The sequence below is a fragment of the Oryctolagus cuniculus genome, chromosome 14 (genome assembly GCF_964237555.1).
Source record: "Oryctolagus cuniculus chromosome 14, mOryCun1.1, whole genome shotgun sequence".
Lineage (NCBI taxonomy): Eukaryota > Metazoa > Chordata > Mammalia > Lagomorpha > Leporidae > Oryctolagus > Oryctolagus cuniculus.
In genome coordinates, this window is record NC_091445.1 from 64579098 (window position 1) to 64606702 (window position 27605).

At 44.8% G+C, this 27605-nt stretch overlaps 1 protein-coding gene across 10 annotated transcripts in view; it reads right to left on the reverse strand.

Moving 5' to 3' along the window:
- FYB1 (FYN binding protein 1) overlaps positions 1-27605 on the reverse strand; it is a 180966-nt gene that overhangs the window by 82156 nt on the left and 71205 nt on the right. For all 10 annotated transcript variants that reach the window (XM_008262140.4, XM_070056664.1, XM_008262138.4 and 7 more), the window contains exon 2: positions 25019-26183. In XM_008262140.4, the coding sequence (XP_008260362.2) occupies positions 25019-26183 (1165 nt within the window). The remainder of the gene's footprint in view (positions 1-25018; positions 26184-27605) is intronic.

The window sequence follows — 27605 nt, forward strand, 5'->3', positions numbered from 1 at the left end:
TGCAGACTGCCTCAGAAACTTTTGCCCTGGGGCCTGCACCGTGGCACAGTGGGTTAAAGCTGCCACCTATATCCGAGCACCAGTTCAAGTCCTGGCTGCTCTGCTTCCAATCCAGCTCCCTGCTAATGTACCTGGGAATGCAGCAGAAGATGGCCCAAGTGCTTGGGCCCCTGCCACCCATGTTTGAGACCCAGAAGGAGCTCCAGGTTCCTGGCTTTGGCCTGGCTCTGCCCTGGTCATTGTAGCCATTTAGGAAGTAAACCAATGGATGGAAGATCTCTTTCTCTCTGTGTCTCTCCCTCTCTCCTTGTCACTCTGCCTTTAAAAAAAATAAAATAAATAATGAAAAAAGAAACTTGCCCTTCAATAGCGGAATATAATCATCTGATGGCTGTCATCATTTCCAAATGTTCGTGGCCCACCTTTATTATTTCTGTATGGACCTGAATTTAGTAGCGTTACACAGTGGCCCTGCACCCTGGAGACTAGCTACCTACCAGGTGTCCTGAGGGCTGTGGCTAACCTCTCCCGTATTGTTTTTGTCACTGCCTTTTTATATTGCTTCTAGAGAAGCCTCTCTTTTCCCTTGGGGAACCAATAAACCAAACAGATCAGCAAACTGTTCCGCTAAGTTTGTGGGTCTCTGGAGCTAGAAGGCACCTTAGAGGTGCGTCAAGAAGTCATTTGTCCACGATCTCCCAAAGCTGACAGACTTGGACACAGAGCAGATCTCCTGTAACAATCCACTGTACTGTCCGATTTAATCACTGCAGGCAGACTGGATTCTCTACGACTCACAGTGAGTGCGCACGCTGCAGGTTGTCGTAGACTTAGCGTGTCACTTAGAATGCATACCAAACTGTCTTTTTCCAAACTTTGCAACTGCTTCGCTTCCCATTTGGAGTTTCAAATATTACATATAAAAGGACACAATCAAAACACGTACCCTCTCCAAGGCATCTCTCTGGGCCCGAGGCTGTGCGTGCGTGTGTGCACTTGTGTGAGCTGTGGTAGATAAGGAGTCTTGTGACCATCTCTGAACAAGAGCTGCAGAAGGTGTAGGGAGCTGCAAGCGTGCCCACTTCCTACTTTGCTGGTGATGTATTTTTGCAGAGCTGTTCTTGCTCAGCTTCCCCATCTCAAGCACGTTAAGACTTAGAACAACGAAGTAGGTTTCTGTTTCTATCTGCAGTAAAACAACTCTCCCAGCAAACACAAATTCTTTCTCACTGGTGAATTTGAATGGTAGACATTATCTCTTCCTCTGCGTTTATCTCACGCAGCATTTTTCTTAACATCAGTTCATGAGACATTGTCCCTCTTGAGATATTTTAAGAGAGAGAAAAATTGTTGTGTTCAAAAGATTTGGAAATTGCTGCAAATTGCTTTCCCTTGAGTATTCATTGTGTCTTAAAGATCTTAATATAAAAAAAAACTAAGTTAAATTTGCTTAATCCAAGATTCTCCTAATATATTTGAATTATAACATTTATAAACATCCAACAGAACTATATTGCTAGATGGGCGATGCTGAGATTGAACTAACATTTACTGAACATGCAATATGTATTCTACTATTTCTAAGCACTGCAGGGGCATGAGATTTATTTAAGTCTCAAATACCACAGCACAAATTCAAATGCCACAGTCGATAGGCCCACGATTCAATTTTGGCATACTTATATTGCTTGAATAAGTGACTGAGGAGCTGGAGTTTAAATCTTATTTAATTCCACTTAAATAGCTGCTGTGGCTGGTGAACACTGTATTGGACAATACGGATGCAGATAATAGTCTATCATCAGACGAGGATAAATATAAGACCCTACAGAAGCACTGGGTCCCAAGGGGTAGGCTGGAGTATTAACAATATAGAGCGAGAACTGGAGCTCCTAAGAGGCCCAGACCTTGGTACTACCTAACTATTTACATCTCAAAGGAATCTTAAAACTTCCTCATATTGAACAAGTTCAGAATAAAACACATAGTCCTCCTCTGAATGTTGGTCTTTCTCCCAAAACCTGTAACCATCTGATTGCACAAATCAGAATCCTGGGAGTCAACCTCGATATCTACTCATCTCACCCACAGAGCTATCCATCATCTTTTAACTTACACATCTCTCAAATCCATCTTTTATTTCCTGCTGCCTCCTTAGTCTAAGCTCTTGAATGGGCCATTACACTGCCTTTGTTTAAAATTTTTTCTTTCTTTTCTAATCAAATTTTCAAATTTGTTTACTTCTTTATTTTTATTTACAAGGCAAAGAGACAGAGAGAGACAGACATACAGACAGATGGAGATGTGTCATCTGTTGTTTCACTCTCCAAATGCCTACAACAGCCAGGACCAGGCCAGGGTGCAGCTGGGAGTCTGAAACTCAACTCAGGTCTCTCCCATGGGTGACAGGAATCCCCAGGTAATTGAGCCATCACATGCTACCTTCCAGGGTGCACATTAGCAGGAAGCTGGAATTGAAAGTGGAACCAGTGCTCAAATGAAGCACTCTGATATGGGAAGTGGGCATAGCAGGCAGGGTTTTAAGTGCTGTGCCAAATGCCTGACCCTAAATTTTGTTTTTATTGCGGTAAGAATATTTAACATGAGGTCTAACCCTCTTGACAAAGGGCACAGTGCTGTCAACCAACTACAGAGGCAATGTTGTCCTGCAGCTCTCTAGAAACCAGCTCCTCATGTGTAACTGAACTCCTAATCATTTGTACTGCTAGTAGGAAAATTTTTGCAAACATAATTTGACCAGGTCACTCTCCTATTTTGGCTAAAGCCCTAAATCCTTAACGTGGTCATCAAGGTTTAGTCTCACCTACCTCCTCAGTCCCATCTTTTACTGCTTTAATTCCTTTTTTCTCATTTCAATTGCACACTCAGCTTCTTTGCCTTCTTCAGATAATGCTGGTGTGGTGGAGGGCAGCCGTGTGTGTGCATGTGTATGTGTACTGCATTCAGAAATCTGAGAAAGCACACAGGAGGACTGAGCAGGTGCTTCTAAAAACAAAAAGAAATGCTTCCCTTTAGGCCTGAGGTCGGTATCTGCCTAATATCAACCTTGAATTGAATACAGATTTTCAAACCGACTCAGGTCCATCATTTTAGATGGGACAGTAAGGATGAGCTATGCAGTTACCATACAGGAAAGCAGAGCTTATTTTAGCATCACCACATTCTTTATTGATAGTTCATCTCAGACCCAGTCAGGGCCAACACAGGGAGCTAGCATTTCAGGTCTTTGCAGGTCAGAGGACTCTGCACGCGGCCAATGTCAAGTATGTGGTGAAGCCAAGTGGGAGCTGGGGGCAGCGGAGGAAGCGAGCGCCGTCTCTAGTCACGCACTGCGCGCTCGCCCGCTGCCGGCACCTCTGTCTCGCTCAGTGTCGGGCTGTTGTAACTCTCCCTTGTTGTTGTATTTTCTTCAGATGTTGCAGGAAAATGTCATCATTTCCAAGTTGTTCAGGGCAGACTCGTCTTAGGAAAGTGGAAGCTAGCTGCAGGCAGGCCTCGCTGCCGGCAAAACTAAGCGGACCGCCTTAAGCTGCCCAAGTCTCTCCGCCTCCTACTGCAGTCTCTTTTCCCTTTTAAGGGCTCACTCAGGCCCTGGTCCAGCAGTGCCTGAGTTCAACCACAAACTAGAGGAACACGGCACTGCACCTGCTGGGCCCCAGCCTGGGGGTACCTGCCGCCTAATGAGGACTGGGGGTGCCCAGCACAACCAGCGAAGGCTCGCCACCCAGGACCCTCCTCTGCTCCGACCCTGGAAAGCTGCCCAGGCCCTGCTCCAGGAGCACCGAAGTCCGGCCCGCAGTCTACACGGGATGCTCTGGAGTGACTTACATCACTGCCCGATGCACAGCCCGTCCTGGTCCTCTGGTGTTCTACCCTTGCTTTCTTGCCTGCCCCAGGCATAGCAAGGAAAATGAGCTTCTGACACAACTCCTTGCAGCTATTCTTGACTCCATGCCAAGTAGAAAGCATCTGCCCTGTATGGAAAGGCTGATTTAACAAGAATCTCCTGGGTAGGTTATTAAAAATGGACAACCAGGCCCCAACGTGAGCAGCTCTGATTCAGAAAGGGAGCTAGGATAGGGGTTGAAGGGAGGCAGGAATCTAAATTTTTCTTTTTTAAAGGAGACTAAGCTCATTCTAGTGTAATGGCGAAAACACAGGGAGGAACAGTGCTTTGAGGAGCAATGGGGGAGGAGGAAATTTCATAGCTGCTATTGGGTGTGATAGTTCAAGGTACCAAAGATTCACTTCTGGAAACCTCTTCCTTTAACAACTTAGAAGAGGAAGAAATTTTTTTATTTTTAGAAAGGCTAACAGATTATTACAAACTGATTTTTTAGGTCAATTTTGTTACTGTATCAGAAAATGTGATATTTTCACAAGAGCTCTAAAGAAAAGATAGCTATCAAAGTTTTGAGGTGAATTATAATTCAGCTAATTGGTTAATAAAGTGTAAAATATTTTGCAATACTATACTTGGCAAAGTTGAACAAAAGCTTCAATAAACAATCAACAAAAGTTTGGTGAGCTTTCTTATACAAAGAGGTATATTTCTCTTATATAATCCATAATGGCCACTGTTTAAATCATTGAAAATTACTACCATGTGAAATTTTGAAAACAAAACTTAAATGGGTTATTTATTTTGAACATTCACTTGAACCTGCTGGGTCACACAGACTCTAAAAAGATCAACTTCTTGCCTTGGCATGGAAATTCGCTAATTTTCCCATTGGATAAATAGTCCATTTAAAGGAAAGACGAACCTTATTTGCAGAATATATGATTATATATGCACTGCATCAGAAAACTTTAACATCCTTTTACTGCTTTCACCTTAATAGCTTTTGTATATATTGCTTGGCAATTCACTCTTGGCCCCAAAATTTATTATAATGATGTAACAGGTCCTACCTAGTTGGGTGTATGCTTTACAATTAGTCCCCTCTCAAAAGTAAGAGGTAATACACAAACTACTGTGAACCAGCTATAAGATTTTACAGGAATTTTATGTACCTTGTTATCAAATATTAATTAATTAATCTCTAGCCTATGGACTCTTTGTTTACATAATCATTTCCCCCCTTGTTATACTGTCATTAGAAATAATTTTGACCCCGTTTTATTTAACTTTGCTTCTATGTAATATGTTGTTAGTATTTATGGCTTGAGTTTGGAATCTAACTAAAATCCTGCTTTTGGAGGATATGTAACCTTTAACATTCCAAACAATGAACATGTGACCCTTTAAGTCACTGAACACATTGTTCAAAATTTGTTAAATCTCGTTAAGTCCTTGTGGACAAGGAAGAGAGAACTCAATAGTCTAAGTAAATACTGTTTTTTTTTTTTTCCTGTAACATGGTCCAAGAAGTAAAAACAAAATAAAACAAAAAAATCCAGACAAACTATTAGCTTCTTTAGAGAGGCTGTCTTTTTTTTTTTTTTTATTATTGTTATTAGGTTCAAACTTGACATTGGCATGTTGTCTGCTGTCAATACCGGATGGTTGCAGTTTTCACTCCTTTTGGCACTATGCAAACCTTAGAGGATTCTTTTTAGACAATGCAGCAAGTAATTTCTTGATGTTGATGCTTCACAACAATGAAAAGTCCTACTAATGTTCCCCTACCTCCAACATATGATTAAAAGTTCCCTGTCAAGGTGATAGGCTGAGCTCTGCTTATCACAAATCTCTAGAAAGGTTAGAAGAGATAACAGGTTAGAGAAAAATAATAATTACGCTGGAAAATAAGAAGATGAACTTACTATGGGCCAGAAACCATGAGGAGACCCTAAAAGACAGATCTGATGAATGAAAAGATCAAAGAGGAAGCAAAAGCGGGGACAGCACAAGAGGGGGTCTGTAGGGGGCACCACCACGAGACTGCTCCATACTCAGATGCAGAGATGCAGAATACTGAGCGTGGAAGGCAGCCACACAGCCGCTGCTGGAAGGGATGAAGCAGGAAAGCCAAGCACTTGGACTTGAACACAGGAGAAATGTTGAGTGGCTAAGACTGAGGAGAGCTCCAGGGGCTGCACCGTCCAGGGGCTGCACCATCCAGTGAGAAAGCACCGTCGGCCCTGAAGAGTGACCCCAGAAATGCCTCCCCTCCAGCACCCCAGCTGCTGCCTCTGTTCACTAAACTCTGGCTCCTTCCCCAAGCTGCTGCACAATCAGAAGAAACAGACAACTGAATCTTGACCACAAGCATGCATACCAAATCCAGACAACACGGAGGGCAAGCATTCGGATGCTCACACCCCACACTGGAGTGCCTGAGTCCGACGCCTGCTCCTGGCTCCTGACTTCTTCCAATGCAGACGCTGGGAGGCAGCAGAGACAGGTCAAGAAATTGGATTCCTATTGCCCACGTGGAGGGTCTAGATGGGCTTCTCAGCTCCTGGTCAGCCCCAGCATTCCAGGAGTAAGTCAGGGGATAGAGTCCACCCCCACCCTCCTCAAATACATGAATAAATGAATGAGATTTTTTGTTAAAGACAACACCAAGAAAGGAGAATTCCGAAATCAATAAATAGTGCAACCGATACTGTGGTGGAATGAGAAGGCCATGCCAAGATGTCCACTGGCAAGCGAGCATCAGTTACTCAGGAAAGGCTTCGGAAACCACCTGGCAATGGAACCTGCCTGGCAACAGGCTGTGATTGGTTATGGCATAAAAAGCCCCTTTACCGGATTGTCTGCCTCAGCCAAAAAAGCTGCTGTACCAACTGAAATAAACGAGTCTACAGGCTGCTTGCCTCTGGCCTACTTTCACCTGACTCCCGGGGTCTGTGCGGTGACTCCGCACCTCTTGCCCCCACCATGCTCCTCCTCTCAGAACAATCCACAGCAACGTGATACATAATGAAACAGAGTAATACATTTCAAATAGTTCATTGGAAAATGGAATAAAATATAAGCTTTTTTTGATGCAGACTTAGAAATGCTTTCATAGTTTTATCATAGCTTGTGTTTTCCTTAAAGTTTTGAGTACTCCAGGTAGAGAAGAGATGCCAGATACTGCCTTCAAAGGAGGATCAAGTTGATGTGATAAATAAAATCTATTTTGTGCTTAAACAAGCAGAATGTGATTTAATATCTGCAACAATTCAATGACATTATTATTTAATTACCACTATGACCAATACCCAAGGCAGCTACCCATGGCTACAGTTCCTTGTCTATTTTACAATGGGATCTTCATTTGAGCTTTGTCTCAAATATAGTTAAGTTGCTGCCAGGGATTTGAGTCTCTACGATGCAGCAGGAACAGAGCTCAGTGCTTTTTCTTCTTTTCCTTTTCATACTCAGTCCCTCTATGGCATGGCAGACGTTGCCATCAGCAGATGAGAAAACTGAAGCTTCAAGACGCTAAGAACCTCCCTAAGGATCCCTCAGTAAGTGACAGAGCTGGTACTGGAAATGAAGTTGCTCCAGCCGCAAAGCATGTGTCTTTAATTCTCCCTGACGAAAAATAATTGTGGAAAACTCCTGAAGGTTTTCAAAATTAAAGAAATGCTCCTGTCTTTATCATACATCTCCATCCTCATAGAACAGGAAGCATTCACACTACTCTCTGTAGTTTTCCTTTCAACTTCATAGCAAGCTTAAAAAACATTTCCAGGTTACAAAAACACATTGACAATCTTGCAAAAAAAAAAAAAAAAGAAAAAAAAGAAAGCGCCTATAGGTGCCACCTCCCTTTTATCATCAGGCTCACAAACACAGGGTTGTGCCTGCTGCATGACAACTTGAGGATGCTTTTCTTCAAACTTGCCTCTCTTTGAAGAACCAACTAAAAACATTGTTTTGAAAAAGATACTTTTTATTTTAGGACAATCACCTGGGCTTCTTCTGCACTGGTCTATTCTATTTTATTTTTAAGATGTATTTATTTATTTGAAAGGTAGAGCTACAGAGAGAGAGGGAGAGACAGAGGGAGAAAGAGATCTTCCACCTACTGGTTCACACCCCAAGTGGTTGCAACTACCAGGCCAGGGCCGGGCTGAAGCCAGGAGCCTTGAACTCCATCTGGGACTCCCACACGGATGGCAGGGGCCTAAGCACGTGGGTCATCTTCTGTTGCTTTCCCTGGTGCATTAGCAGGGAGCAGGTTTGGAAGTGGAGCAGCCAGGAATTGAAACTATGCTCATACAGGATGCTGCATTGCAGGTCGCAGCTTAATCCTCTGCACCGTGATGTTGGCCCTGGGATTTCTTTTAAGGATGATATGAACATAGGGTTATCTTGAAGACTGGCTGCTCAATACACTAAAAATTAAAGAGGAATACACTGAATATTGTTACCTAATGACGAGTTATCTAGAGTTATCTAGATAGTGCAGTAAAGAGGCCGGTACAGTTGTACTTGGGCACTAATCAGCTTTGGGGCATAAGCCCACCCCGTACTTCTACTCCCTCTCATCACCTACCCTTCCTAGTCAGTGTGAGTGGCACACAAGGCTGTCACCAAGCACTGAGCCCTCCCAGGGAACAAGCAGAGTCCCCTAGAGCAGCACCTTGGGTGGACTCCCTTGTCATGGCCACCATGCACAGTGACTCAGATCATCAAACTCCATTTATCTCCTATTTCCTTCCTTTTGTCTTGAGTATTGCCACTGGTGCTACATGATTTTTTAAAAATGTAGTGAATTGTAAATTATATGTGCCATGTGAGAAGTACTCTGTGCAGGAAACCTTTAGGTCACTGTAGTGCAGAAATAAGAGAAAAGACATGAAAACGACAGGGAATGGTGGTGGGAAGGGGAATGATGAAAGCCTTTGATTAGAGGTGTTACCGGTGGGACCCCAGACCACTCTTCCAGGATCAGCAGTGAGGACAGTCCAACCACTGATTGTGCAAGTAATGAGACAGCTGCAGCCTCTAAGGGCTCCTGACCTTGGGGGGGTCCCCTGTACCTCTCTGTGATACAGCCACTAAAGGATTAATGCCTGCTGTTACACAGGACTTTCAGGATTCTGGTACTCAGCCACTTGGGGGAGGTCAGAGTTGTGCCTCCCAGCTGTCGGGTATTTGAATGCCACCTTCCTACGTGCCCTAGTGCAGTAAATGTTTCAGACCAACCGTGGTGTGCTACCTGTTGGTTTAACACATTACTCACTCTTTTGCATGTTTTGATGGAATCAGTAACTTGCAGCTAGTAACCTCTCTGTTGTCATTTCTTTTAGTTTGAGAAAAACACCTAGGGGTTAAAAACCATTCCTCTTTCTACCACTTCACCTCCTCCCTGTACCTCCATCTGCCCTCCACAGTAATAATTCTCACAACTGCAGGGCAAGTACTTGTTTCTGTGATCAAGGATCCACATGCATTAGCGTCATCAGTAACTATTAGAGTTCAGTAACTATTCCAGCTCCTGGATTCCATCTCAGACCTCCTGAAAGAGAAACTCGGAGGATATTGCTATGCAACGCAAAGTCTGAGAATTTTTGAAAGACTAACACCCACTTTTGAGGTTTTTTTATTTTCTGCTCCTTCTGAATGTATGACAGAAGCCCCATCCATTCTGATCATCCTTCTCCTAAGAGGCTCATTTAGTGTTCACCAAGATCAGAAAAGCCTGTAGGGCATCCTTTTAACACTTTAACTTAGGAAAGAACCTGAAAACTGAAATCTCAGGGCTGGTAGAAGACAGGTGCCCTTCAACATTCTTACGTTTTAAGGATCTCTGGTTATTAGGCACTGAACATAGACAAGAGGTTAAGACAACCTGTCCTCACAGTAGGGGACAACTCAGTTCCTTTGTTTGTACTGCGATTGACCATATTCTCCTGGATATATTCTGTTTCTCAGTACTTCATTAATAGCAATATAATGACTGTGAATAGCAACATAAAATAAAACCACTTCCTGCCCCTGGCCATGCCTTCCTACTGACTTCTGGGGAGGAGGCCCTTGAATGAGAAACTTCTGCTTGTATGGGAAGGAAGATAAGAGCTGAACTCAAGGACTGGGTTGGAGATGGCTGAATTGTCCTGAATAAGAAAATGGAAAAAGTGGGCCAGAGAAATGAGGAAAAGGTAGGAGGGAGTAAGCCACAGGGAGAAGGCAGGAGCCTGTGTCACCAAACTCCTGGCTGCTTTGGGAGAACAGAGACTGCCAATATGCATTTTAAATTCCTGGACTTTTACCGATTTTTAAATTAATTTTTTTATTTATATAAGGTGAACAAATTTCATATATACAGGTTTAGGAGCATAGTGATACTTCTCACCCTCCCCTCCACCTCCTTCCTTATTCTTTATTTTAATTTTTACAATGACATTCTTTTAGTTTATTTTATAATCATGGGCTTAACTCTCCATTAAGTAAAGAATTCAACAAATAGTAAGAAGGAACCCCCCCCCAAAAAAAAACATTATTTCTCAACAGTAGAGACAAAGGCTATAAACAATAATCAAATCTCAAAATGTCAATTTTGTTCATATGTATTACATTGTTTTGTATTTTATTTGCTATCACAGATCAGGGAAAACATATTTGTCTTTTTGGAACTGGTTTATTTCACTAGGAATAATGGTTTCCAGTGGCATCATTCTGTTGCAAAAGACAGGATTTCATTCATTTTTATGGCTGAGTAGTATTCCACAGTGTCTATGTGCCACATTTCCTTTATCTAACCATCAGTTAATGTACATTTGGTTTGATCCCATATCTTAGCTATTGTGAATTGAGCTGCAATAAACATGAGGGTATAGATAACTTGTTTATATGCTGATTTCATTTTGTTTGAATAAATTCCCAGGAGTGAGATGGCTGGGTCATATGGTCTATCTATTTTCAGATTTCTGAAGTATCTCCATACTGTCTTCCACAGTGGCTGTACCAGTTTACATTCCCACCAACAGAGGATTAGGGTACCCCCCCCATCCTCACCAGCATTTATTATTTTTTGATTTCTATATGATAGCCACTCTAATTGGGGTGAGGTGAAATCTCATTGTGATTTTTTAAAAATTTTTGACAGACAGAGTGGACAGTGAGAGAGAGAGATAGAGAGAAAGGTCTTCCTTTTGCCATTGGTTCACCCTCCAATGGCCGCCGCGGCCGGCGTGCTGCGCTGATCTGAAGCCAGGAGCCAGGTGCTTTTTCCTGGTCTCCCATGTGGGTGCAGGGCCCAAGGACTTGGGCCATCCTCCACTGCACTCCCGGGCCATAGCAGAGAGCTGGCCTGGAAGAGGGGCAACTGGGACAGAATCCGGCGCCCCAACCGGGACTAGAACCCAGTGTACTGGCGCCGCAAGGCGGAGGATTAGCCTGTTGAGCCACGGCCAGCCTCATTGTGATTTTGATTTGCCTCTCTCTGATGGCTAGTGATCCTGAGAATATTTTCATGTGTCTGTTGTCCATTTGAACTTATTTTTTTAAATACTTATTTTAAGGGCCGCTGCTGTGGCATAGTGGGCTAAACCTCCACCTGTGGTGCCGGCATCCCATATAGGTACCTGTTCTAGTCCCGGTTGCTCCACTTCTGATTCACTCTCTGCCTTGGCCTAGGAAAGCAGTAAAGGATGGCTCAGGTGCTTGGGCTTCCGCACCTGCATGGGAGACTGGGAAGAAGCTCCTGGCACCTAGATTCGGATTGGTTTAGCTCCAGCCATTGTGGCCATTTGGGGAGAGAACCAGCAGATAAAAGATCTTTCTTTCTGTCTCTCCCCCCTCTGTCTGTAACTCTACCTCTCATGTAAATAAATAAAATCTTAAAAAATACTTATTTTATTTACTTGAAAGACATAGTGGCAATGAGAGAGAGACAGAGACAGAGATCTTCTATCCGCAGGGCTCGCGTGTAGGTGGAAGGGGCCTACATACTTTGGCCATCTTCTGCTGCTTTCCCAGCGGCATGAATAGGGCGGTGGATTAGAATAGGAGCCGTGGGACTTGAACTAGCACTCCCAATATGAGAGGCCGTCATTGCAGGTGATGGCTTCCCGGCTGCACCACTGCTCTGATCCCTAAGTTTCTATCCGTGATGCAGTGTAAACCCTTTTAGCTCCTCAGACCTTCAGGGAATTCTGTCCTGCACACAATGGCCTTTGCTGAGTGGTTGAGATGAAGATTAGGGAGAATCACTCTGAGGGACAGCAATACAGAGTTATGGAGGCAACTTCCAAAGCCATCCAGATTAGAAGCAGCAGGAGCTGGAAACCAGCAGTGACCTTGGTAAATGCAGTCACTCACTCCTTCATTGATCTCCTGCAGAGAACACTAGATTTCTCAAATAAAACAAGGGCTGGTATTTGGAACTAACTTTATCCTGGTTTCAAGGAGCCCAGTTTTTCAGCTTTTCTATTTTAAAATCATGTTACCACTTACTCTTCTCTGGGTTTTCTTAGTAGTTAAGCACTCCACAGCCCCTTTGGCTCTGACACCTCCAAAAAAAAAAAAAAAAAAAAAAAGAAAAAAGAAAGAGCCCAGTGTTTTCTGTGGGGTTCACTGACCCAAAAGAAAGGAGATATGCAGAGGACACAGAAACAAAATAGGGTTTTTGAAAAAAGTATCGCCACTTAGAAGAAGAAATCAGGCAAATAGGAGGAGACAGATGGTGGGGTAGGAGTTACTTGCAAGGGTTATGGCATGAGCTGCCTCACCTTCTAATGCTCCACCAGAACACAGCAGCCCTGGGCTACCGCTCAGGGTTAGTGAGGAAGTGAGAGTCCGTGACTGCTAAGTAGCGCTCTCGCCGCCGTAGCTCTCAAAACCTTATCTGATTTTACACTGCCAGCCGGAGCTGCGCAATGTCTCCCCAGGAGCACTACGTACTCCGGCTTCAGAGCCATCAAAGACAGCCTCTCCCACAAAGGAGGGAGGCTTCCTGCTTGTTTAGCGGCTTCTGTTCGGACCAGAAAATTCTCTTTACTTTAGAGAAACATGCATGATTGACACGTCTTCCGTAGACTTGCCTTATCCTCCTTCTGCATAAAACTGCTATTTGTAAAATGGTTAAGGGGCGCATCATGGCTGTGTGTGTGTGTGTTGGGGGGGGTGGGGTGTCTGTTGTCCCACCCATTCCAGAGGGTACCACTGTCTAGATCCTCAATAGCTGAGTACTTCAACTTGTTGAAAGTAATGATTTGGAAGAAAAATAGGAAGTGGGGGCAAGCACGTGGAGCAGAGGTTCAGTAAGACACCACCTGGGACTGCAGAATGCTAGGTTGAAGCCTGGGGGCTCTACTGCTGCTTCCAGTTTCTTGCTAATGTGTAGCCAGGCGGTGGCTCAAGTAGTTGGGTCCTTGGCATCCCAGTAGGAGACTCAGGTTGAGTCCCTGGCTCCTGGTTTTGGCCTGGCCTAGCTCCAGTCGTTGTGGGCATTTGGGGAATAAATCAGCCAATGGGAAATGTCTTTCTCTCTCTCTTTCAAATAAACATGAATAAAAAAGTCAAACATAAGAGGAACTCTTGGCACTCATCTATGCTTCTTTTGTCCCCTGATAATAGCTGAACACATTTTATTCTGGAATAAAGTGAACAAATATACTTTGGATGACTGCAATGTGTATCAGCCTTACCAGTTTTGGGGAACAAATTTTTCATTGCCTGATGGTGCCAGTCCTACAGCCACCCAGGTGGCTTTAGAAGATCCAATGAGGGGTCTGCACTGTGGTGCAGCGGGTTAAAGCCCTGGCCTGAAGCGCCGGCATCCCACATGGGTGCCGGTTCAAGTCCTAGCTGTTCCACTTCTGGTCCAGCTCTGTGCTATGGTCTGGGATAGCAGTGGAGAATGGCCCAAGTCCTTGTCCTTGGGCCTCTGCACTCGCGTGGAAGACCTGGAAGAAGCTCCTGGCTCCTGGCTTCGGATCAGCCCAGCTCTGGCCGTTGCAGTCAATTGGGGAGTAAACCAGTGGATGGAAGACCTCTCTGTTTCTACCTCTCTCCGTTAACTCTGTCTTTCAAATAAATAAAATTAAATTTTTTTTAAAAAAAAGAAGATCCAATGAGCATCTGAGTGGTCTCAGGATTTTGAGAAAACCAAGAAACGAGAGGCAATGGTGTTATGTGCACCCCTCTTTACCTCACCAGCCCTGCTGGCACTCTGGAAAAGCACACATTTGCCCGGCTGGAGACTGAGAGAGCTGCAGTGCCATGGTGACGTGCAGCTGTGGGGACAGGGACCGTTGTCATAAATACAAACAGCGGATTCTACACAGCAGGTTCTTTTTTTGAGGGAAAGAAAAACCTCACACGGTTTTTGTTCGGAGCTTTTTCTCTACCAGATGTCTCAGATGTCTCATCTTCCGTTGCTTTTTCTGATAGCATCTATTACTACTGGGTGGTGTGGCTGTTTCTTTTTGTTTTCCACCGTTGATTTGCCAGACAGAATGAAGTGAAATGTTTTTTTGCTTTGGTGGTAATTTAAACAGAAGAGAAAAAGGTTTCCTATCTATCTGGTTACGAGTGGTGCATAGAGTAGTGAGATGTCCCTATTTTTGGCCCCCTTTTCTCTCCCTTATTTCTCATATTCTGGGAAAATAAACGATGGAGGATCCTACATGGTCCTCTGGGCTTTCCCGCCGCGTCCTAACTATCATGATGGTACCTTCTCTCAAATTTGCTGATCTTTTGTCAAACCAGTAGCTGCATTTCTGCTCTCAAGGCTACTTTTATTCATCCAGCAGCTGGAGTTCATTTTTTTTTATATTAGAGAAGTCAGTTTTATTTTGTTTTGAAAGTAAAAAGTATATTCACAAAGACATACCTATAGCATATGAACCCTACACAACAGAAATAGTTTTAATCAAAGCAAAAAAAAAAAAAAAGCAGTTTTAATGCCAAATGCATATTCTGGGAATCTAATGCTTTAATAAAGAGTTTTATTTGACTTGGCTTAAAAGTTATCTTAACAGATGGTGTGAAGCAAGGCATCTCCTGCCCAGTGAGTAGCATGAATCATAACACATACATTTATCCAAATTTTCCTGCCTAGTTTCTTTATTTGATATGTGTAATAAGCACAACTGGAAGTAGATTAGGAAGAGCTTTTATAGTATTTATTAGATTCCTAGGTATCTATATTTGATTACTAAACTTTCTTTTCAACTTTGTTCCTTCCTCAAACAAGTTGTAATTTCCTTTTAATGCTTTTGATATTTTAGGAATCATAATTTTTATTGAATTGGGTGTGTAGTAAATTATCTCATCATACATGCTCCACTCAATCATGGCAAGTCACCCTAACCTATGTGTTATGGAAATTTCTGCTCCCATAACTAAGAGAAGTGACAGTTCCTCTAATTAGCTGGGAAGTGTCATTCTAAGGGGACAGTTCCTGTAGATGAAAAGATAAGGATGCACTATCACTGAGCTGAAGTTCGTATTAAAAGAATAGTTGGTGCCTGAGCAGAAAGAATTTTGAAGGTCAACTTGAGCACCAAGCAAAGAGCCAAGGACCTGGAAATGCTGAGGGGACATTGTAGGGGCAAAATGACACAGCCTCAGAGGATAAGAAATTCACCTCTGCCCCCCAGGGTGGCCCGGAAGTGTTTTCCTTTTCCTAGTTCACTCTCCATCCAGTAGCCGTTTGGCTCCAATGCTAAATATGAACTGATTGACTGATACGAGCTGAAGCTCTGACTGCTCGCGGGGCCTCTGCTGGGTAGCTGAGGTCAAGTCTGTCACTAGCCCTGGGGGTCAGGCCCCCGTCAGATGGCTGGGCCTTCCTGCTACTTTATTATCAGCAGAGCATTAGACTTGGGGAGGCGCTGGGGTCAGTATCGTGGTGTCACCGACCAGGAGCACAGCCCAAAGGCATGGAATGAGGCTTGTGGTGGATACTCAGCTTATGCCTCTCGTTCCTGCCTTGTGATGGCTGAATGTGTGGTCTACTGGAAATGTTGCTGCCCCCTCAATTATCTAGTTGGTTTTAAACAACAAGAAGGGACTTGCACGATAATAATATAAATAACAACAATTAAAACCAAAATATGACGAAACATTATCCCAAACTCACTAGCAGCTACCTGACAAGTAAGAGAGAATAACCTCATAAACCAAATTCTACTAAGGGGTGGGGAAGGAATGAAACAGAAGGATCTGGTGCTACAGGAGGTGAGCTAAGCTCTCCACCTGTCCTCCATGCTCAGAAGCAACACCGAGGGCAAGACAGTAATTATAGCAAAACCTACTCGTCTAATACCTTCCAGGTTGGAGAAGTGGACTCATGGGCAAGTGAACTGCCTGGGGAAGATCAAGAAACATCCTCAAGCAGAAAAGCCTTCACTGCCATAGCAGGGCGGTAGCCGGGGCAGAGGCGGGATGAGCTGCCAGGGCCGGCCTTGCAGACACAGGGCGTGCATGGGAACCTAGGTAAGGGCCTTGCAGATACAGGGCGTGCATGGGAACCTAGGTAAGGGCCTTGCAGATACAGGGCGTGCATGGGAGCCTAGGTAAGGGCCTTGCAGATACAGGGCGTGCATGGGAGCCTAGGTAAGGGCCTTGCAGATACAGGGCGTGCATGGGAGCCTAGGTAAGGGCCTTGCAGACACAGGGCATGCATGGGAGCCTAGGTAAGGGCCTTGCAGACACAGGGCGTGCATGGGAGCCTAGGTATGGGCCTTGCAGACACAGGGCGTGCATGGGAGCCTAGGTAAGGGCCTTGCAGACACAGGGCGTGCATGGGAACCTAGGTAAGGGCCTTGCAGATACAGGGCGTGCATGGGAACCTAGGTAAGGGCCTTGCAGATACAGGGCGTGCATGGGAGCCTAGGTAAGGGCCTTACAGATACAGGGCGTGCATGGGAGCCTAGGTAAGGGCCTTGCAGATACAGGGCGTGCATGGGAGCCTAGGTAAGGGCCTTGCAGATACAGGGCGTGCATGGGAGCCTAGGTAAGGGCCTTGCAGATACAGGGCGTGCATGGGAGCCTAGGTAAGGGCCTTACAGATACAGGGTGTGCATGGGAGCCTAGGTAAGGGCCTTGCAGATACAGGGTGTGCATGGGAGCCTAGGTAAGGGCCTTGCAGATACAGGGCTTGTATGACAGCCTAGGTAACGGCACCTAATCCAGACCCCCAGCCAGCACAGCAATCATTCACCCCAGAGACAACTGCAGTCCAGGGGCACTCAGAACTCAAGCTGCAGTCCTTAGGGGAAGACAAATGGATCCCACTGCATGAGAGCTACTACAGGTGCTCCTCATGCATCAGCCAATCAAAAGAACGGGTGTGGCCCCTGTGCGTGCAGAAGAGAAAACTCAGGGCCTGAGCGCAAAGGGCAACCTCAGCTCTCCTGAGACACGATGACAGAATGAGTGACATAGTTGTACCCTGCCTAAGCCACCAAACCTTGAGGACAAAAAAAAAAAAAAAAAAAAAAAAGAATTCATTTTCAAAGATGAAAAATTAAAATGAAATGCCATAATTTAAAAATAAAAACTATATACACAGCTTACAAAAATGATGAAGAAACTGAATTTAAAAAGCCTTAGGGGGCAGGTGTTTGGTGCTGTGTTGAAGACTGCCCTCAGAATTCTTGCATCCTATATTGAAGGGCCTGGGTTCGAGTCCCAGCCCTGCTTCTGACTCCAGCTTCCTACTGCTGCATATTCGCATATTCTGGGAAGTTGCAGGTGAAAGCTCAAGTATGTGGGTCCCTGCAACCCACTGCAGGAGACCAAGTTGTGATCATGGCTCTGACCTTAGGCTAGGCCTAGTTCTTATTGTTGTAGTAGGCATTTGGGGAGTGAACAAGCAGAAAGGAGGTATTCTCCCTGCTTCTCTCCTCTCTCTCTCTCTCTCCCTCTCCCTCCCTAGTTCTTCCCCTCTCCTTCTGCCTTTCAAAGAAAAAAAGTCCAAGGGATGATGTTGAGAAACAACACCGTGGGGAACATTTTGTTTAAGTCACAGGGGAGAACCTTTTTTCTGCCAAGGGCCACTTGGATATTTGTAAAACCATTTCCTGGGTCCTACACAATTATGAACTTGAACTCGAGCCTGCTATGGATCTATTGAATTTCAAGTCCTGTCTGTGGCAGCCCTGGCTGGGTCTGACCAGATGATTCTGCTGGCCTTGTCCAGCTCACAGGCCGGATGCTCCTCACCCCTGAACGAGAACAGGGTTCAGACCGAGTGCTGCTCCATCTTAGAAGAACCGATTAGAACTTGAAGTGGAAAAGCTAAGGGGCAGCTCGTGAGATTCGAGTAGGGCTTTGTGTGGTTAAGACAGGGGAATCTTTTGAGGCATCTCTGTAATGAGGTTAAACCCAAGCAAGCTGCCCAATTAACTAGTTCCTTAGATGTTTCAATCGAAATAGGAGAACCTAGCAGTCTTAGGGAAAACTGTATCTCGGGCTCTGCTCTTTGTGTCGCTTATGCTGAGATCCCCGGTTCATAGTGGCCCTCGAGGGCTGGTCGATTGGTAGGGGTTATTTGATGTGTTAAAGGAATTGGTAAACTTATGGGACATTACAATCTGATATGGGAAAACCTGGGAGCAACTGAATGCTGATTAAATAGACATTTATCTATTTCTGAGAAAATAACTTTTATTATTTCTTTGGCTCTGAATGAAAAACAACAGTAAGCAGACAGTGTCTGTCTTCATAGAACTTAGAGTGGTATTCTTCATCATCATGATGACATATTTCAATTAAAGGCCCCTGAAAGGGAGAGTAATGAGACTTTGGGGGGTGTTTATGTTTGATTTTTAAAAAGATTTATACGTTTGAAAGGCAGAGTGTCAGAGAGAGGGAGAGAGAGGGAGAGAAGGAGGAAGAATCTTGCATCTGCTCTTTGCTCCCCAAATGATTGCAGCAGTTCGTCCAGGGTGAAGACAGAAGCCGGAAGCCAGAAACTCCATCTGGGTTTCCCATGGCTGTGGTGGGGACTCAGATACCTGAGCCATCATCGGCCGCTTCCCAGGTGCACTAGCACTGAGCTGTGGAGTAGAGTGGTCAGCACTCAGACCAGCACTCTGATATGGGATGTGGGCACCCCAAGCATCAGTGTAGCCCTCTGTGCCACAGCGCCTGCCCCTGATTTATTACTTCATGGTAACCTACGTTCCAAGAGAGGCGACTCAGCATGCAGGTGCGGGTAGGGACACAGTCTATGGAATCAGTTACCTAACCTGTCGGAGCTTCAGTTTCCTTGCAGAACTCCCATCTCATGGCTGGGAGGAATAAACAGGGTGATGTACATCTGATATACAGTAAGTCCTCAATAAATGGTAAATACTTTGATGGTTAGCACATGGGACAGAGATAATAAAAGATGTAGGGTACATCTAAGGATGAGGCTTAAGGATTAAATGTGAACTGGGAAAGAAAGGAATGATGGGGAAGCTAAGAAAATGGCATTGGTGTTATGAAAACTTGTATTTGCTAGCTGAAACTTTAGCTAATTTGGACACTAGTAGAATTATTTTCAGAAACAATAAAAGTGGTCTATTTACGGTAAATCTGTATATTCCCCAGCAAAGCATTTTACTTGGTTCCAATTTGTATTTATTAAATCTTAGTGAATAAACATTTTGAAATAGAATCTTATTTTTTCTAAGGCAAATAATCTCTTTTTCTTCCATATTACTACAAGAAAATGGATGAATTTTTAATCATAATATGTAGCAGATAATTTATAGTGAAGCTCTGCTGTATGAAAATTCATACTGGGGTAAGTGTGTTTAGTACATGCATTCGGCGGAGCTGCAGTAAAAACCCCAACTGCAGAAAATCTTAGGGTCTGCAGCACCATGCCTAGAAGCAGTGCTCCTGAAAGCGAGTACCCTAACTAGCCGTGGCAGACCCTGATCCACAAATCTGCAAATTGGGCAGATTTCTCTATTTCTGCACAATCAATGGGTAATGGGGAAAGCAAATGGACTCTGGACACGACGACCTGGACAACCTGCCTTTGACGATGCAGTGTCTGGGGATGACAGCCTTCGACTCTGGCTCCGTGGTCTTTCTCCATCTCTGGTTGCGTTAGATAGCTTGCTTTGGTCTCGGTCAGCAGGAGGCAGCAAAGCCTGGGGGTGGCTGTGATCCCCATCCACCAGACACTTCACTTACTGCGCTCCTGCCACTTTCCCATGGGAAGGGGACACCCGAGGGAAGAACTTTCAAGAACTTCTGCAGAGAAACCTCTCCCTGGCAATCACTGTCTAATTCTTCAGCACAATTTTACATAAAGTTCTAACAAATCCACATATTACAAACAGAAGTTTGTAAAATGCACTTCTTTATGTCCTAGAATAATCTTCATAATATAAGATGATCAAGCCAGGATGAGGCTGGCAGTAAAATTTTAGTGTTAATAAAAATCATAAAATTACAGATAGTGTTATTATGATATGGCAGACCCTGTATTAGTAAGCACTTCAAACATAATCTCATTTAATCCTCGTAACATGCTGGGAAGTAGGGAGCCTTAACTTCATTTCTTTCAAATGAAGAAAATTGATACTGATGAGGGTAAAGCAACTTGTCTAAGGTTCTCAGCTAGTGAATAAGTGAGTGGTGTTTAAACCTTAAGTGTTTGCCTCTGAAGTCTACAATATATGGAAAACAAGTCTCCTATCTGTCCCTATACCATTCGCCACAATACTAATTAATAGCCCAGCCACTCTGCCCCTTGATTTAAAATGAATTCATTAGAAGTGCCCTATCTATGTCACTGAATCAGTACTAAAAGAGAAAATTTAGAGCATCCTTTGAGAAAAGTTGAAATCATGTGTATGTATTTGAAGTATATGTGTTCAATATAAACCATATACATACATTCCAAACCTCAACATGTTAGCAGATATATTATCCAGAGGCAGGAAAGAATGTGAAGAAAGAACTGAACTTGAAATAGGAAGATACTGCTTTTAACCTCAGGTGTGTGACTTCGGAGCAGTCCCATTGTTCTGCTTCAGCCCTCACTTGTGAATTGAAGAAGAGAATTATATTTAAGAGATCTTAATATCATTCCCATTGTGCATACAACACACCTCAAATGTATGCTTCTACATATTGAACATATTTACCACTTAGATACTCTAGAATGATAAATAATAGAATCTTGAATGTTTTTTGTTCTGCTACTACATGAATTTAATTCTTTTTAAACTACTCATCTTGTTTTCTAGCTATAATAAAATGTAATTATATACTTTCTGATTATGGTGTATTTTAACATTCTTAAAGGCAATGGCTAAATTATCTAAGTCTTTCTAGGAAGATTTAGGGAAAAATAGCTGTGGCGGGATCAGGAGTCAGTAGACTTGACTATAAAGACATTCTCTGTGTTTGGAAAATAACACTTTTTTTTTTTTTGTGGCTCACACACCAGTTTACTTTCTGAAGCACTGATTCTAACAGAAAACCTTTGGAAACAATGGAAATTATTAGCTCAGTTGGGCTAATCATCCATTTATCAGAATATTATGCAGTTCTAATGAGTAATCAGTTACTACTTTTTAAAGGTGTATGGCATTTATTTAATTACTAATGAGTACTTTAAAAGGCAAGGGTCACAGAGTTTCATATAATATATTGTACTTTTAAAAACATGTTAATTTATTTTCATCTACTTGAAAGCTAGAATGAGAGAGAGAGAGAGAGAATGAGAGATATAAGTTCCATCTGTTGATTCATTCCCCAAATGCCTGCAACAGCCAGGTCTGGGCCAGGCCAAAGCCAGGAGCCTGAAATTTCATCTGGGCCTCCCACATGGGTGGTGGGAGCCCGAGCCATTGAGTCATCACATGCTGCCTCCCAGGGTGCATTAGCAGGGAGCTGGGTTGGAAGCAGAGCAGCGAGACTCAAGTCCGCACTCGCATAATAGAGGCGGGTGTCACAAGCAAAAGCTTAACCCGCTGCACCATCACGCCTACCCCTATATTCTACCTTTTGGGTACAAAGCAGGGGGAGTAGTATCTCTATTTATACTTGCTTGTGTAAACACAGAGAAACTTGGGATGGACATATAAGAAGAGAAGAGTGCTTCCATGGGACAAGACTGGAAACACCCAGGAAACAAGGACTAATGGTGACTTTTCACTGTGTACCGTTTTATATTTGCTGCATTTTTGAGCCAGAATATTTATGAAATAAAAATTTAAAAAATGTAAATTTTTTAAAAAGGTGAATGTTTTGAAGGGGCTATTATTAAGAATTTAAAGTGACAAAGCACACTGCTTATTCTTGATATCAAGTCAGAGTCCATTGACATTAAGAGGGTCCGAGTTTTGGTTTGTGGAGGAGGAAGATGAAGAGGGAGCCGGGTATGTTTTGGGGCTCAGCATGTCCTGGGAGAGCCGAGGTTGGGGAGATTAGATGGTGTCCTGCGTGTGTGGGCAGTGGGGAGGCAGGTGAGGACTGGGCTGTGACGAGGAGAGGAAAGAGAAGGAGATGCATTGCCAACTCTGCAGTGGCAACTGCAGGGACATTGCATTTAAAATCAGTTCCGTGATGACCTCGCCAGTCTGCATAGTCAGAAGGAAGACTTCATTTGCGTTTCTGTAAATGCCAAGTCCAGCAACAAGCAAGTATGACCATGACCCAGACCTGAGAATGGAGGACACAGAACAGGTCCACGGACTTCTGCTTAATATGAGTCATTTCGCTGGCGTGAGTCAGCGTACAATGACGGTTTGCTTTTTGTTTTGTTTTGTTTGAAAGTAGTGATGCCCTGGGAAGCAGTAGGTGATGGCTCAAGTAGTTGAGTCCCTGCCACTTATGAAGGAGATGTGAACTGAGTTCCTGGCTCTTGGCTTTGGTCTGACCCAGTCCTGGATGTTGCAGGCATTTGGGGAGTGAACAAGTGGACAGACGATCTCTCTCATCTGTCTGTCTGTCTTCCAAACAAAATGAAAAATAAATAAATAAAAATATCATGATCAAAGGTTTTTTTAAAGATTCATTTATTTCATTTAAAAGGCAGAGTTACAGAGAGGCAGAGAGAGAGAGGCAACGAGAGAGAGAGAGAGTGAGAGAGAGAGGCAGAGAGAGAGACAGAGAGAGAAAGACAGGTCTTCCATCTGCTGGTTGACTTCCCAAATTGCTGCAATGGCCAGAGCTGGGCCAATCCAAAGCCAGGAGCCTGGAGCTTCTTCCAGGTCTTCCATGAGGGTATGGGGGCCCAAGGACTTGTGGCATCCTCCACTTCTTTCCCAGGCCATAGCAGAGAGCTGGATCAGAAGTGGAACAGCCAGGACTTAAACCGATGCCCATATAGGATGCCAGGATTGCAGGTGGCAGCTTTACCCGATAAGCCACAGTGCCAGCCCCAATCAGCATTGTATTTATTACTATACTTATCTCATGAGACTCAAAAAGTTAATTAATTTATTTATTTTAGATGTAGAACAGGGTGAAATCTTCATCTGCCCACTTATTCTCCAATGCTTGCAACAGCTGGGCCTGGGCCAGGCCTAAGCTGGGAGCCAAGAACTCATCTGAGTCTCCCATGTAGGTGGCAGGGTCTCAACTACTTGGGCCATTATCTGATTCCTCCCAGGGTATGTGTTAGCAGGAAGCTGGAACTGGGAGGAGAGCTTGGACTTGAACCCAAGCTCTCCGAGATGGGATGTAAGCATGCCAAGTGGCGTCTTAATGACTAGGTCAAATGTTCACCTCTAAATGAAGACTTTGATAGTCATTTTTTAAAATTTGAGGTACAGAAGAAAGAAGAAAGGGTAAAAAGAACCTTCTAGAAGGTCTCAGAAAAATAACAGTTCTGAATTATGAACTAGTACTGAAACAGGTTGACAGATGAGGAGGAGATGCTGGTTGTAACCAGACTATCTTCCTAGAAGAAAGTGATCCTGGGGTCATTCTAAACTCACTTCCTACATGACAAATGGAGGACTTGGTCCCGAATCACTTTGTCAACAGAGAATTCTAAGCTCATGAAGATAATCTAGGGCAAGATGCTTCAATGGTGCAAAAATGAGAAACAATCTTTGGTCCCAGAACTGCTTTAATTTGACCATACTTTTGTAAGGAGACAAATATGACTAATAGTGGCACAGTCACTTCTAAGTACCCCCCTTTTTCCCTCATGACAAACCACAGCTGCACATCATTTGCCTAAAATATAAATCATCTCAGGCACGAATGAGCGTCTGCCCTCGCGGTGCAGGGCTGTCAATCTTCACCGCATTGTTCAGCATCAACGTGCACTACACGCCACAGTGTTGCAGTGACATCTCTGGTTCAGAATTAAACTACTGACCCAGTAGGAGCAGCACACACTTCTTTGTCAGGCATATTTTCCCAGCGATGTACTGCTTTAGGGCTCAGGAAAGGCCACAGAGTTTTATACTGAGAAATGGGAAATAACTGCCGTACGAAACACGAAGTATCGTCTCATGAGATTCCTGTTCCTCTCTTCCTTGAATGCTGTGCTTTGGAAACATGATGAATTGCACAGAGATTTGAAATCATCTACAAGAGGGCTCCTTAACCTTTGCATGACTGACATTTTTGGTCTGGATAACTCATGACAGCAGAGAGCTGTTCTGTGCCTTGTAGGGTGTTTATTAGCATCCCTGGCTTCCACCTGCTAATCTGTAAGTAGCATCCTCCAGTTGCCTCCAGACCTTGAAAATGTCCCCTGGCCATCAAAATTGTCCCTGTTTGAGAGCTACTGACATAAAGACATATACTCACTTTCTTAACTCCTTTGTGGTGCTACAGAAACAAACTTCAGTCTCCCTCAAGAGAAATGAAACTCAACTAAGGAAGTACATACAGTGTTTTTATCACCCAAAGCCACTTATCAATTAAGTGGATGTATTTCCTCTCCCTCTCCCTACAAACAGCCAGCTCGCCAACGCCTCTTCTCCCAGAATGCTTCCCTGCAACCAAAACTTCGTCCTTTCCCACACCCCTCTCACACAAAAGAAAAAACAGGTCAAAGAAAAGTCATGCCATGCACACACGGGCACCAGCCGTGGAATGATGCCCCATTACAAATTCTGTGCCCCTGCAGGCAAAACACTCTCTGTTACGCTCCAACCACACTGAAGAGCAAGCGCAAAAAGAACTCACTGTTTCTAGAAGCAGCTTTTCGGAACTTCGTCAGGTCAACGTTTGGTGGTCGGTTGGGTTTTGGTGGAGGTGGACCCAAGGTAAATAGTGGCGGCAGTGGCTTCCGCTTTGGGGCAGCTGCGTTCTTCTCTCCCTTTTCCTTCTCTTGACTTTGGGCCCATGGTCCCCCCACCGGCAGCTTGGAAGGCGCCTTGGGGAACTTGGCAGGAGGAGCCCCCGGGGCCGACTCCTCCTGACTCGCTTTGTCCAGGAAGACGTTCTTAGCAGCATCTATCTTCCGATCCTCCTTTTTGTCCTCGCCAGCTTTGGAGAGGCCCGGGCCGCCTCTGCTGGCCGCAGGTTTCAGAACCACGCCAGGGAAAGGGGAGCTGGATGTGTCACTCCCATGGTCTTTGCTCTCAGGGTCCTCCCTTGAAGGTTTGAATGGGATGCTTTTGGATTTGGCTCCTGGGGGAGCCGGCGGTCCCTTCTGGGAGGACACACTCCGACTAGGACTCTCGTCTTCACGCACGTCCTCGGCGCTTGGGGCCGGCTTCTGGCAGAAGGTGGGTTTGGGGAAGGGGGGCTTGGGGTCTTGGTCCTGGGAGGCTGCCATAAACTTGCCTTTGACCCCAGCCAGCTTCGGGAACACTTGCTTCTGTTCATTTTCTGGGGCTGGAGCAGGGGGAGGAGGAGGCCCGGGCTTCAAGTCACGGTCTTGGTTTAGGGTGTGCGGGGACGGCTTACTCCCCGGAGGACGGGGAAACGTGGCCTTGGGCTCTTCCTTGGGCCCTTCCTTGGGCCCGCTGATGGGCTTGGGGCCTACAGGTTTCGGAAATCCAGCCTTCAGCTCAGGGTCTCTGGCGGCCACGTTCGCTGGAGTCCCGAATCTTTGGCCCACTCCAGTTGGCTTTAAAAATGGGGGTTTGGGGTCCTTGCTCATCTTTTCCTCAGAAGGTTTCGCCCCCAAAGGTGGCTTTGGGGACCCAAATTTAGGAAGGCTGCCGTGTCCTGGCGGGGGGCTGCCATTTCCCGGGCTGTTGAATAAGTTCTTCTTTGCCTGGATCCCGGAAGGCGAGTTCTGGCCCGGGACTCGGAAGGGTCGACTGGTAACCGAGACCTCTTCGGTCACGGTGTCCCCGGTGTTGAATTTCGCCATGAGGGATCTCACATCTGCTTTCCCATCCTGCAAGCATAGGGAACGAAAACTAGCTGAGAGGCAGAAGTTTCACTTGCACCCTTTAAAACAGCCTACCTTCAAGGGCTTCCTGGTTTGAGGCCCACAGGGCTGCTGATTGGTTAGCATGACGTTGTAACATTTGTCTTCCTCTATGGCAAAACAAGCGGCCAGAGGTTTCTGAGGTGAAGGACCATTGTTTGTATTTTTTTTTTTTATCCTCTTGGACTCATTTGCTTATTTTTGCTTCAGTCACAACGTAGTACCTTTTTCTTCTCACTCTTTCCCTAGCCCTGACTCCCTTTGTATTTGAAAAGAGCATGGGGACCAGCGCCGTGGCTCACTTGGCTAATCTGCCTGCAGTGCTGGCATCCCATATGGGCGCCGGGTTCTAGTCCCGGTTGCTCCTCTTCCAGTCCAGCTCTCTGCTGTGGCCCGGGAGGGCAGTGGAGGATGGCCCAAGTGCTTGGGCCCCTGTACCCGCATGGCAGACCAGGAGAAGCACCTGGCTCCTGGCTTCGGATTGGTGTACCGCCGGCCATGGCGGCCATTTGGGGAGTGAACCAACGGAAGGAAGACCTTTCTCTATCTGTCTGCAACTCTGTCAAAAAAAAAAAAAAAAAAAAAAAAAAAAAAAAGAGTATGGAAGGGACTCCCAAATGACTTCTTCCACATTTGACCATGGAGACTGTTGAAGAGAAATTACCCTTAAAGAACACACGTAAGCTGTTCTGTGAATTTAGCCTGCTCGCTTCATACACCATAACCATGCTTCAAGTCTGGTTTGCAAGCGTTTTCTCATTCCTACCCACATCTAAGGCCTGTTTGCTGACAGGGAGATGTGGCAAAGACTCACTTATTTTTACAAGTAATAACATGGGTTTTTCTCGTTATTTATTTTTCATGCTGATGGTCAATTGCATCTGAACGAGCCAGCCAAGCGTGCTCTCCAGGGAACTGGCTCTATCCAGAGGGCACCGTGTGGATGTCCGTGGGGAAGGCACTAAGCAAGTAGTAAGGACTGGCTGGGAGTCTCAGTCCCACGGGTCTTGGCACCTCCGTAATGACATGTATTAGTTTCTCAGAGGGCCTGCTGTGGAGTCACTGCCCATCTCACCTAGAGTTACAGTCTCACTTGGCAAGGATAACCAGCATTCCACCATCTCTGGAAATGTAATCCCATTTAATCTGGGAGAAGTCATAGTGTGTCTGCTCCTTCTCTCAGAAGCAGGGAGTTGAGATTTTCCAGTTGTTTTAGAACTACTTGAGAAATTGAGGTTTTAAAAAGAAATCACTGAAGAGACACACATGGCCATGACCAATTCCATTTTCACATTTTAAATTTCATCTAGGAAATGCTTCTCTATTTCTCTACTCCCTTATAGCCATACACCCAAACACATTTCAGTTTTTCAGGCTCCACTCAAATAC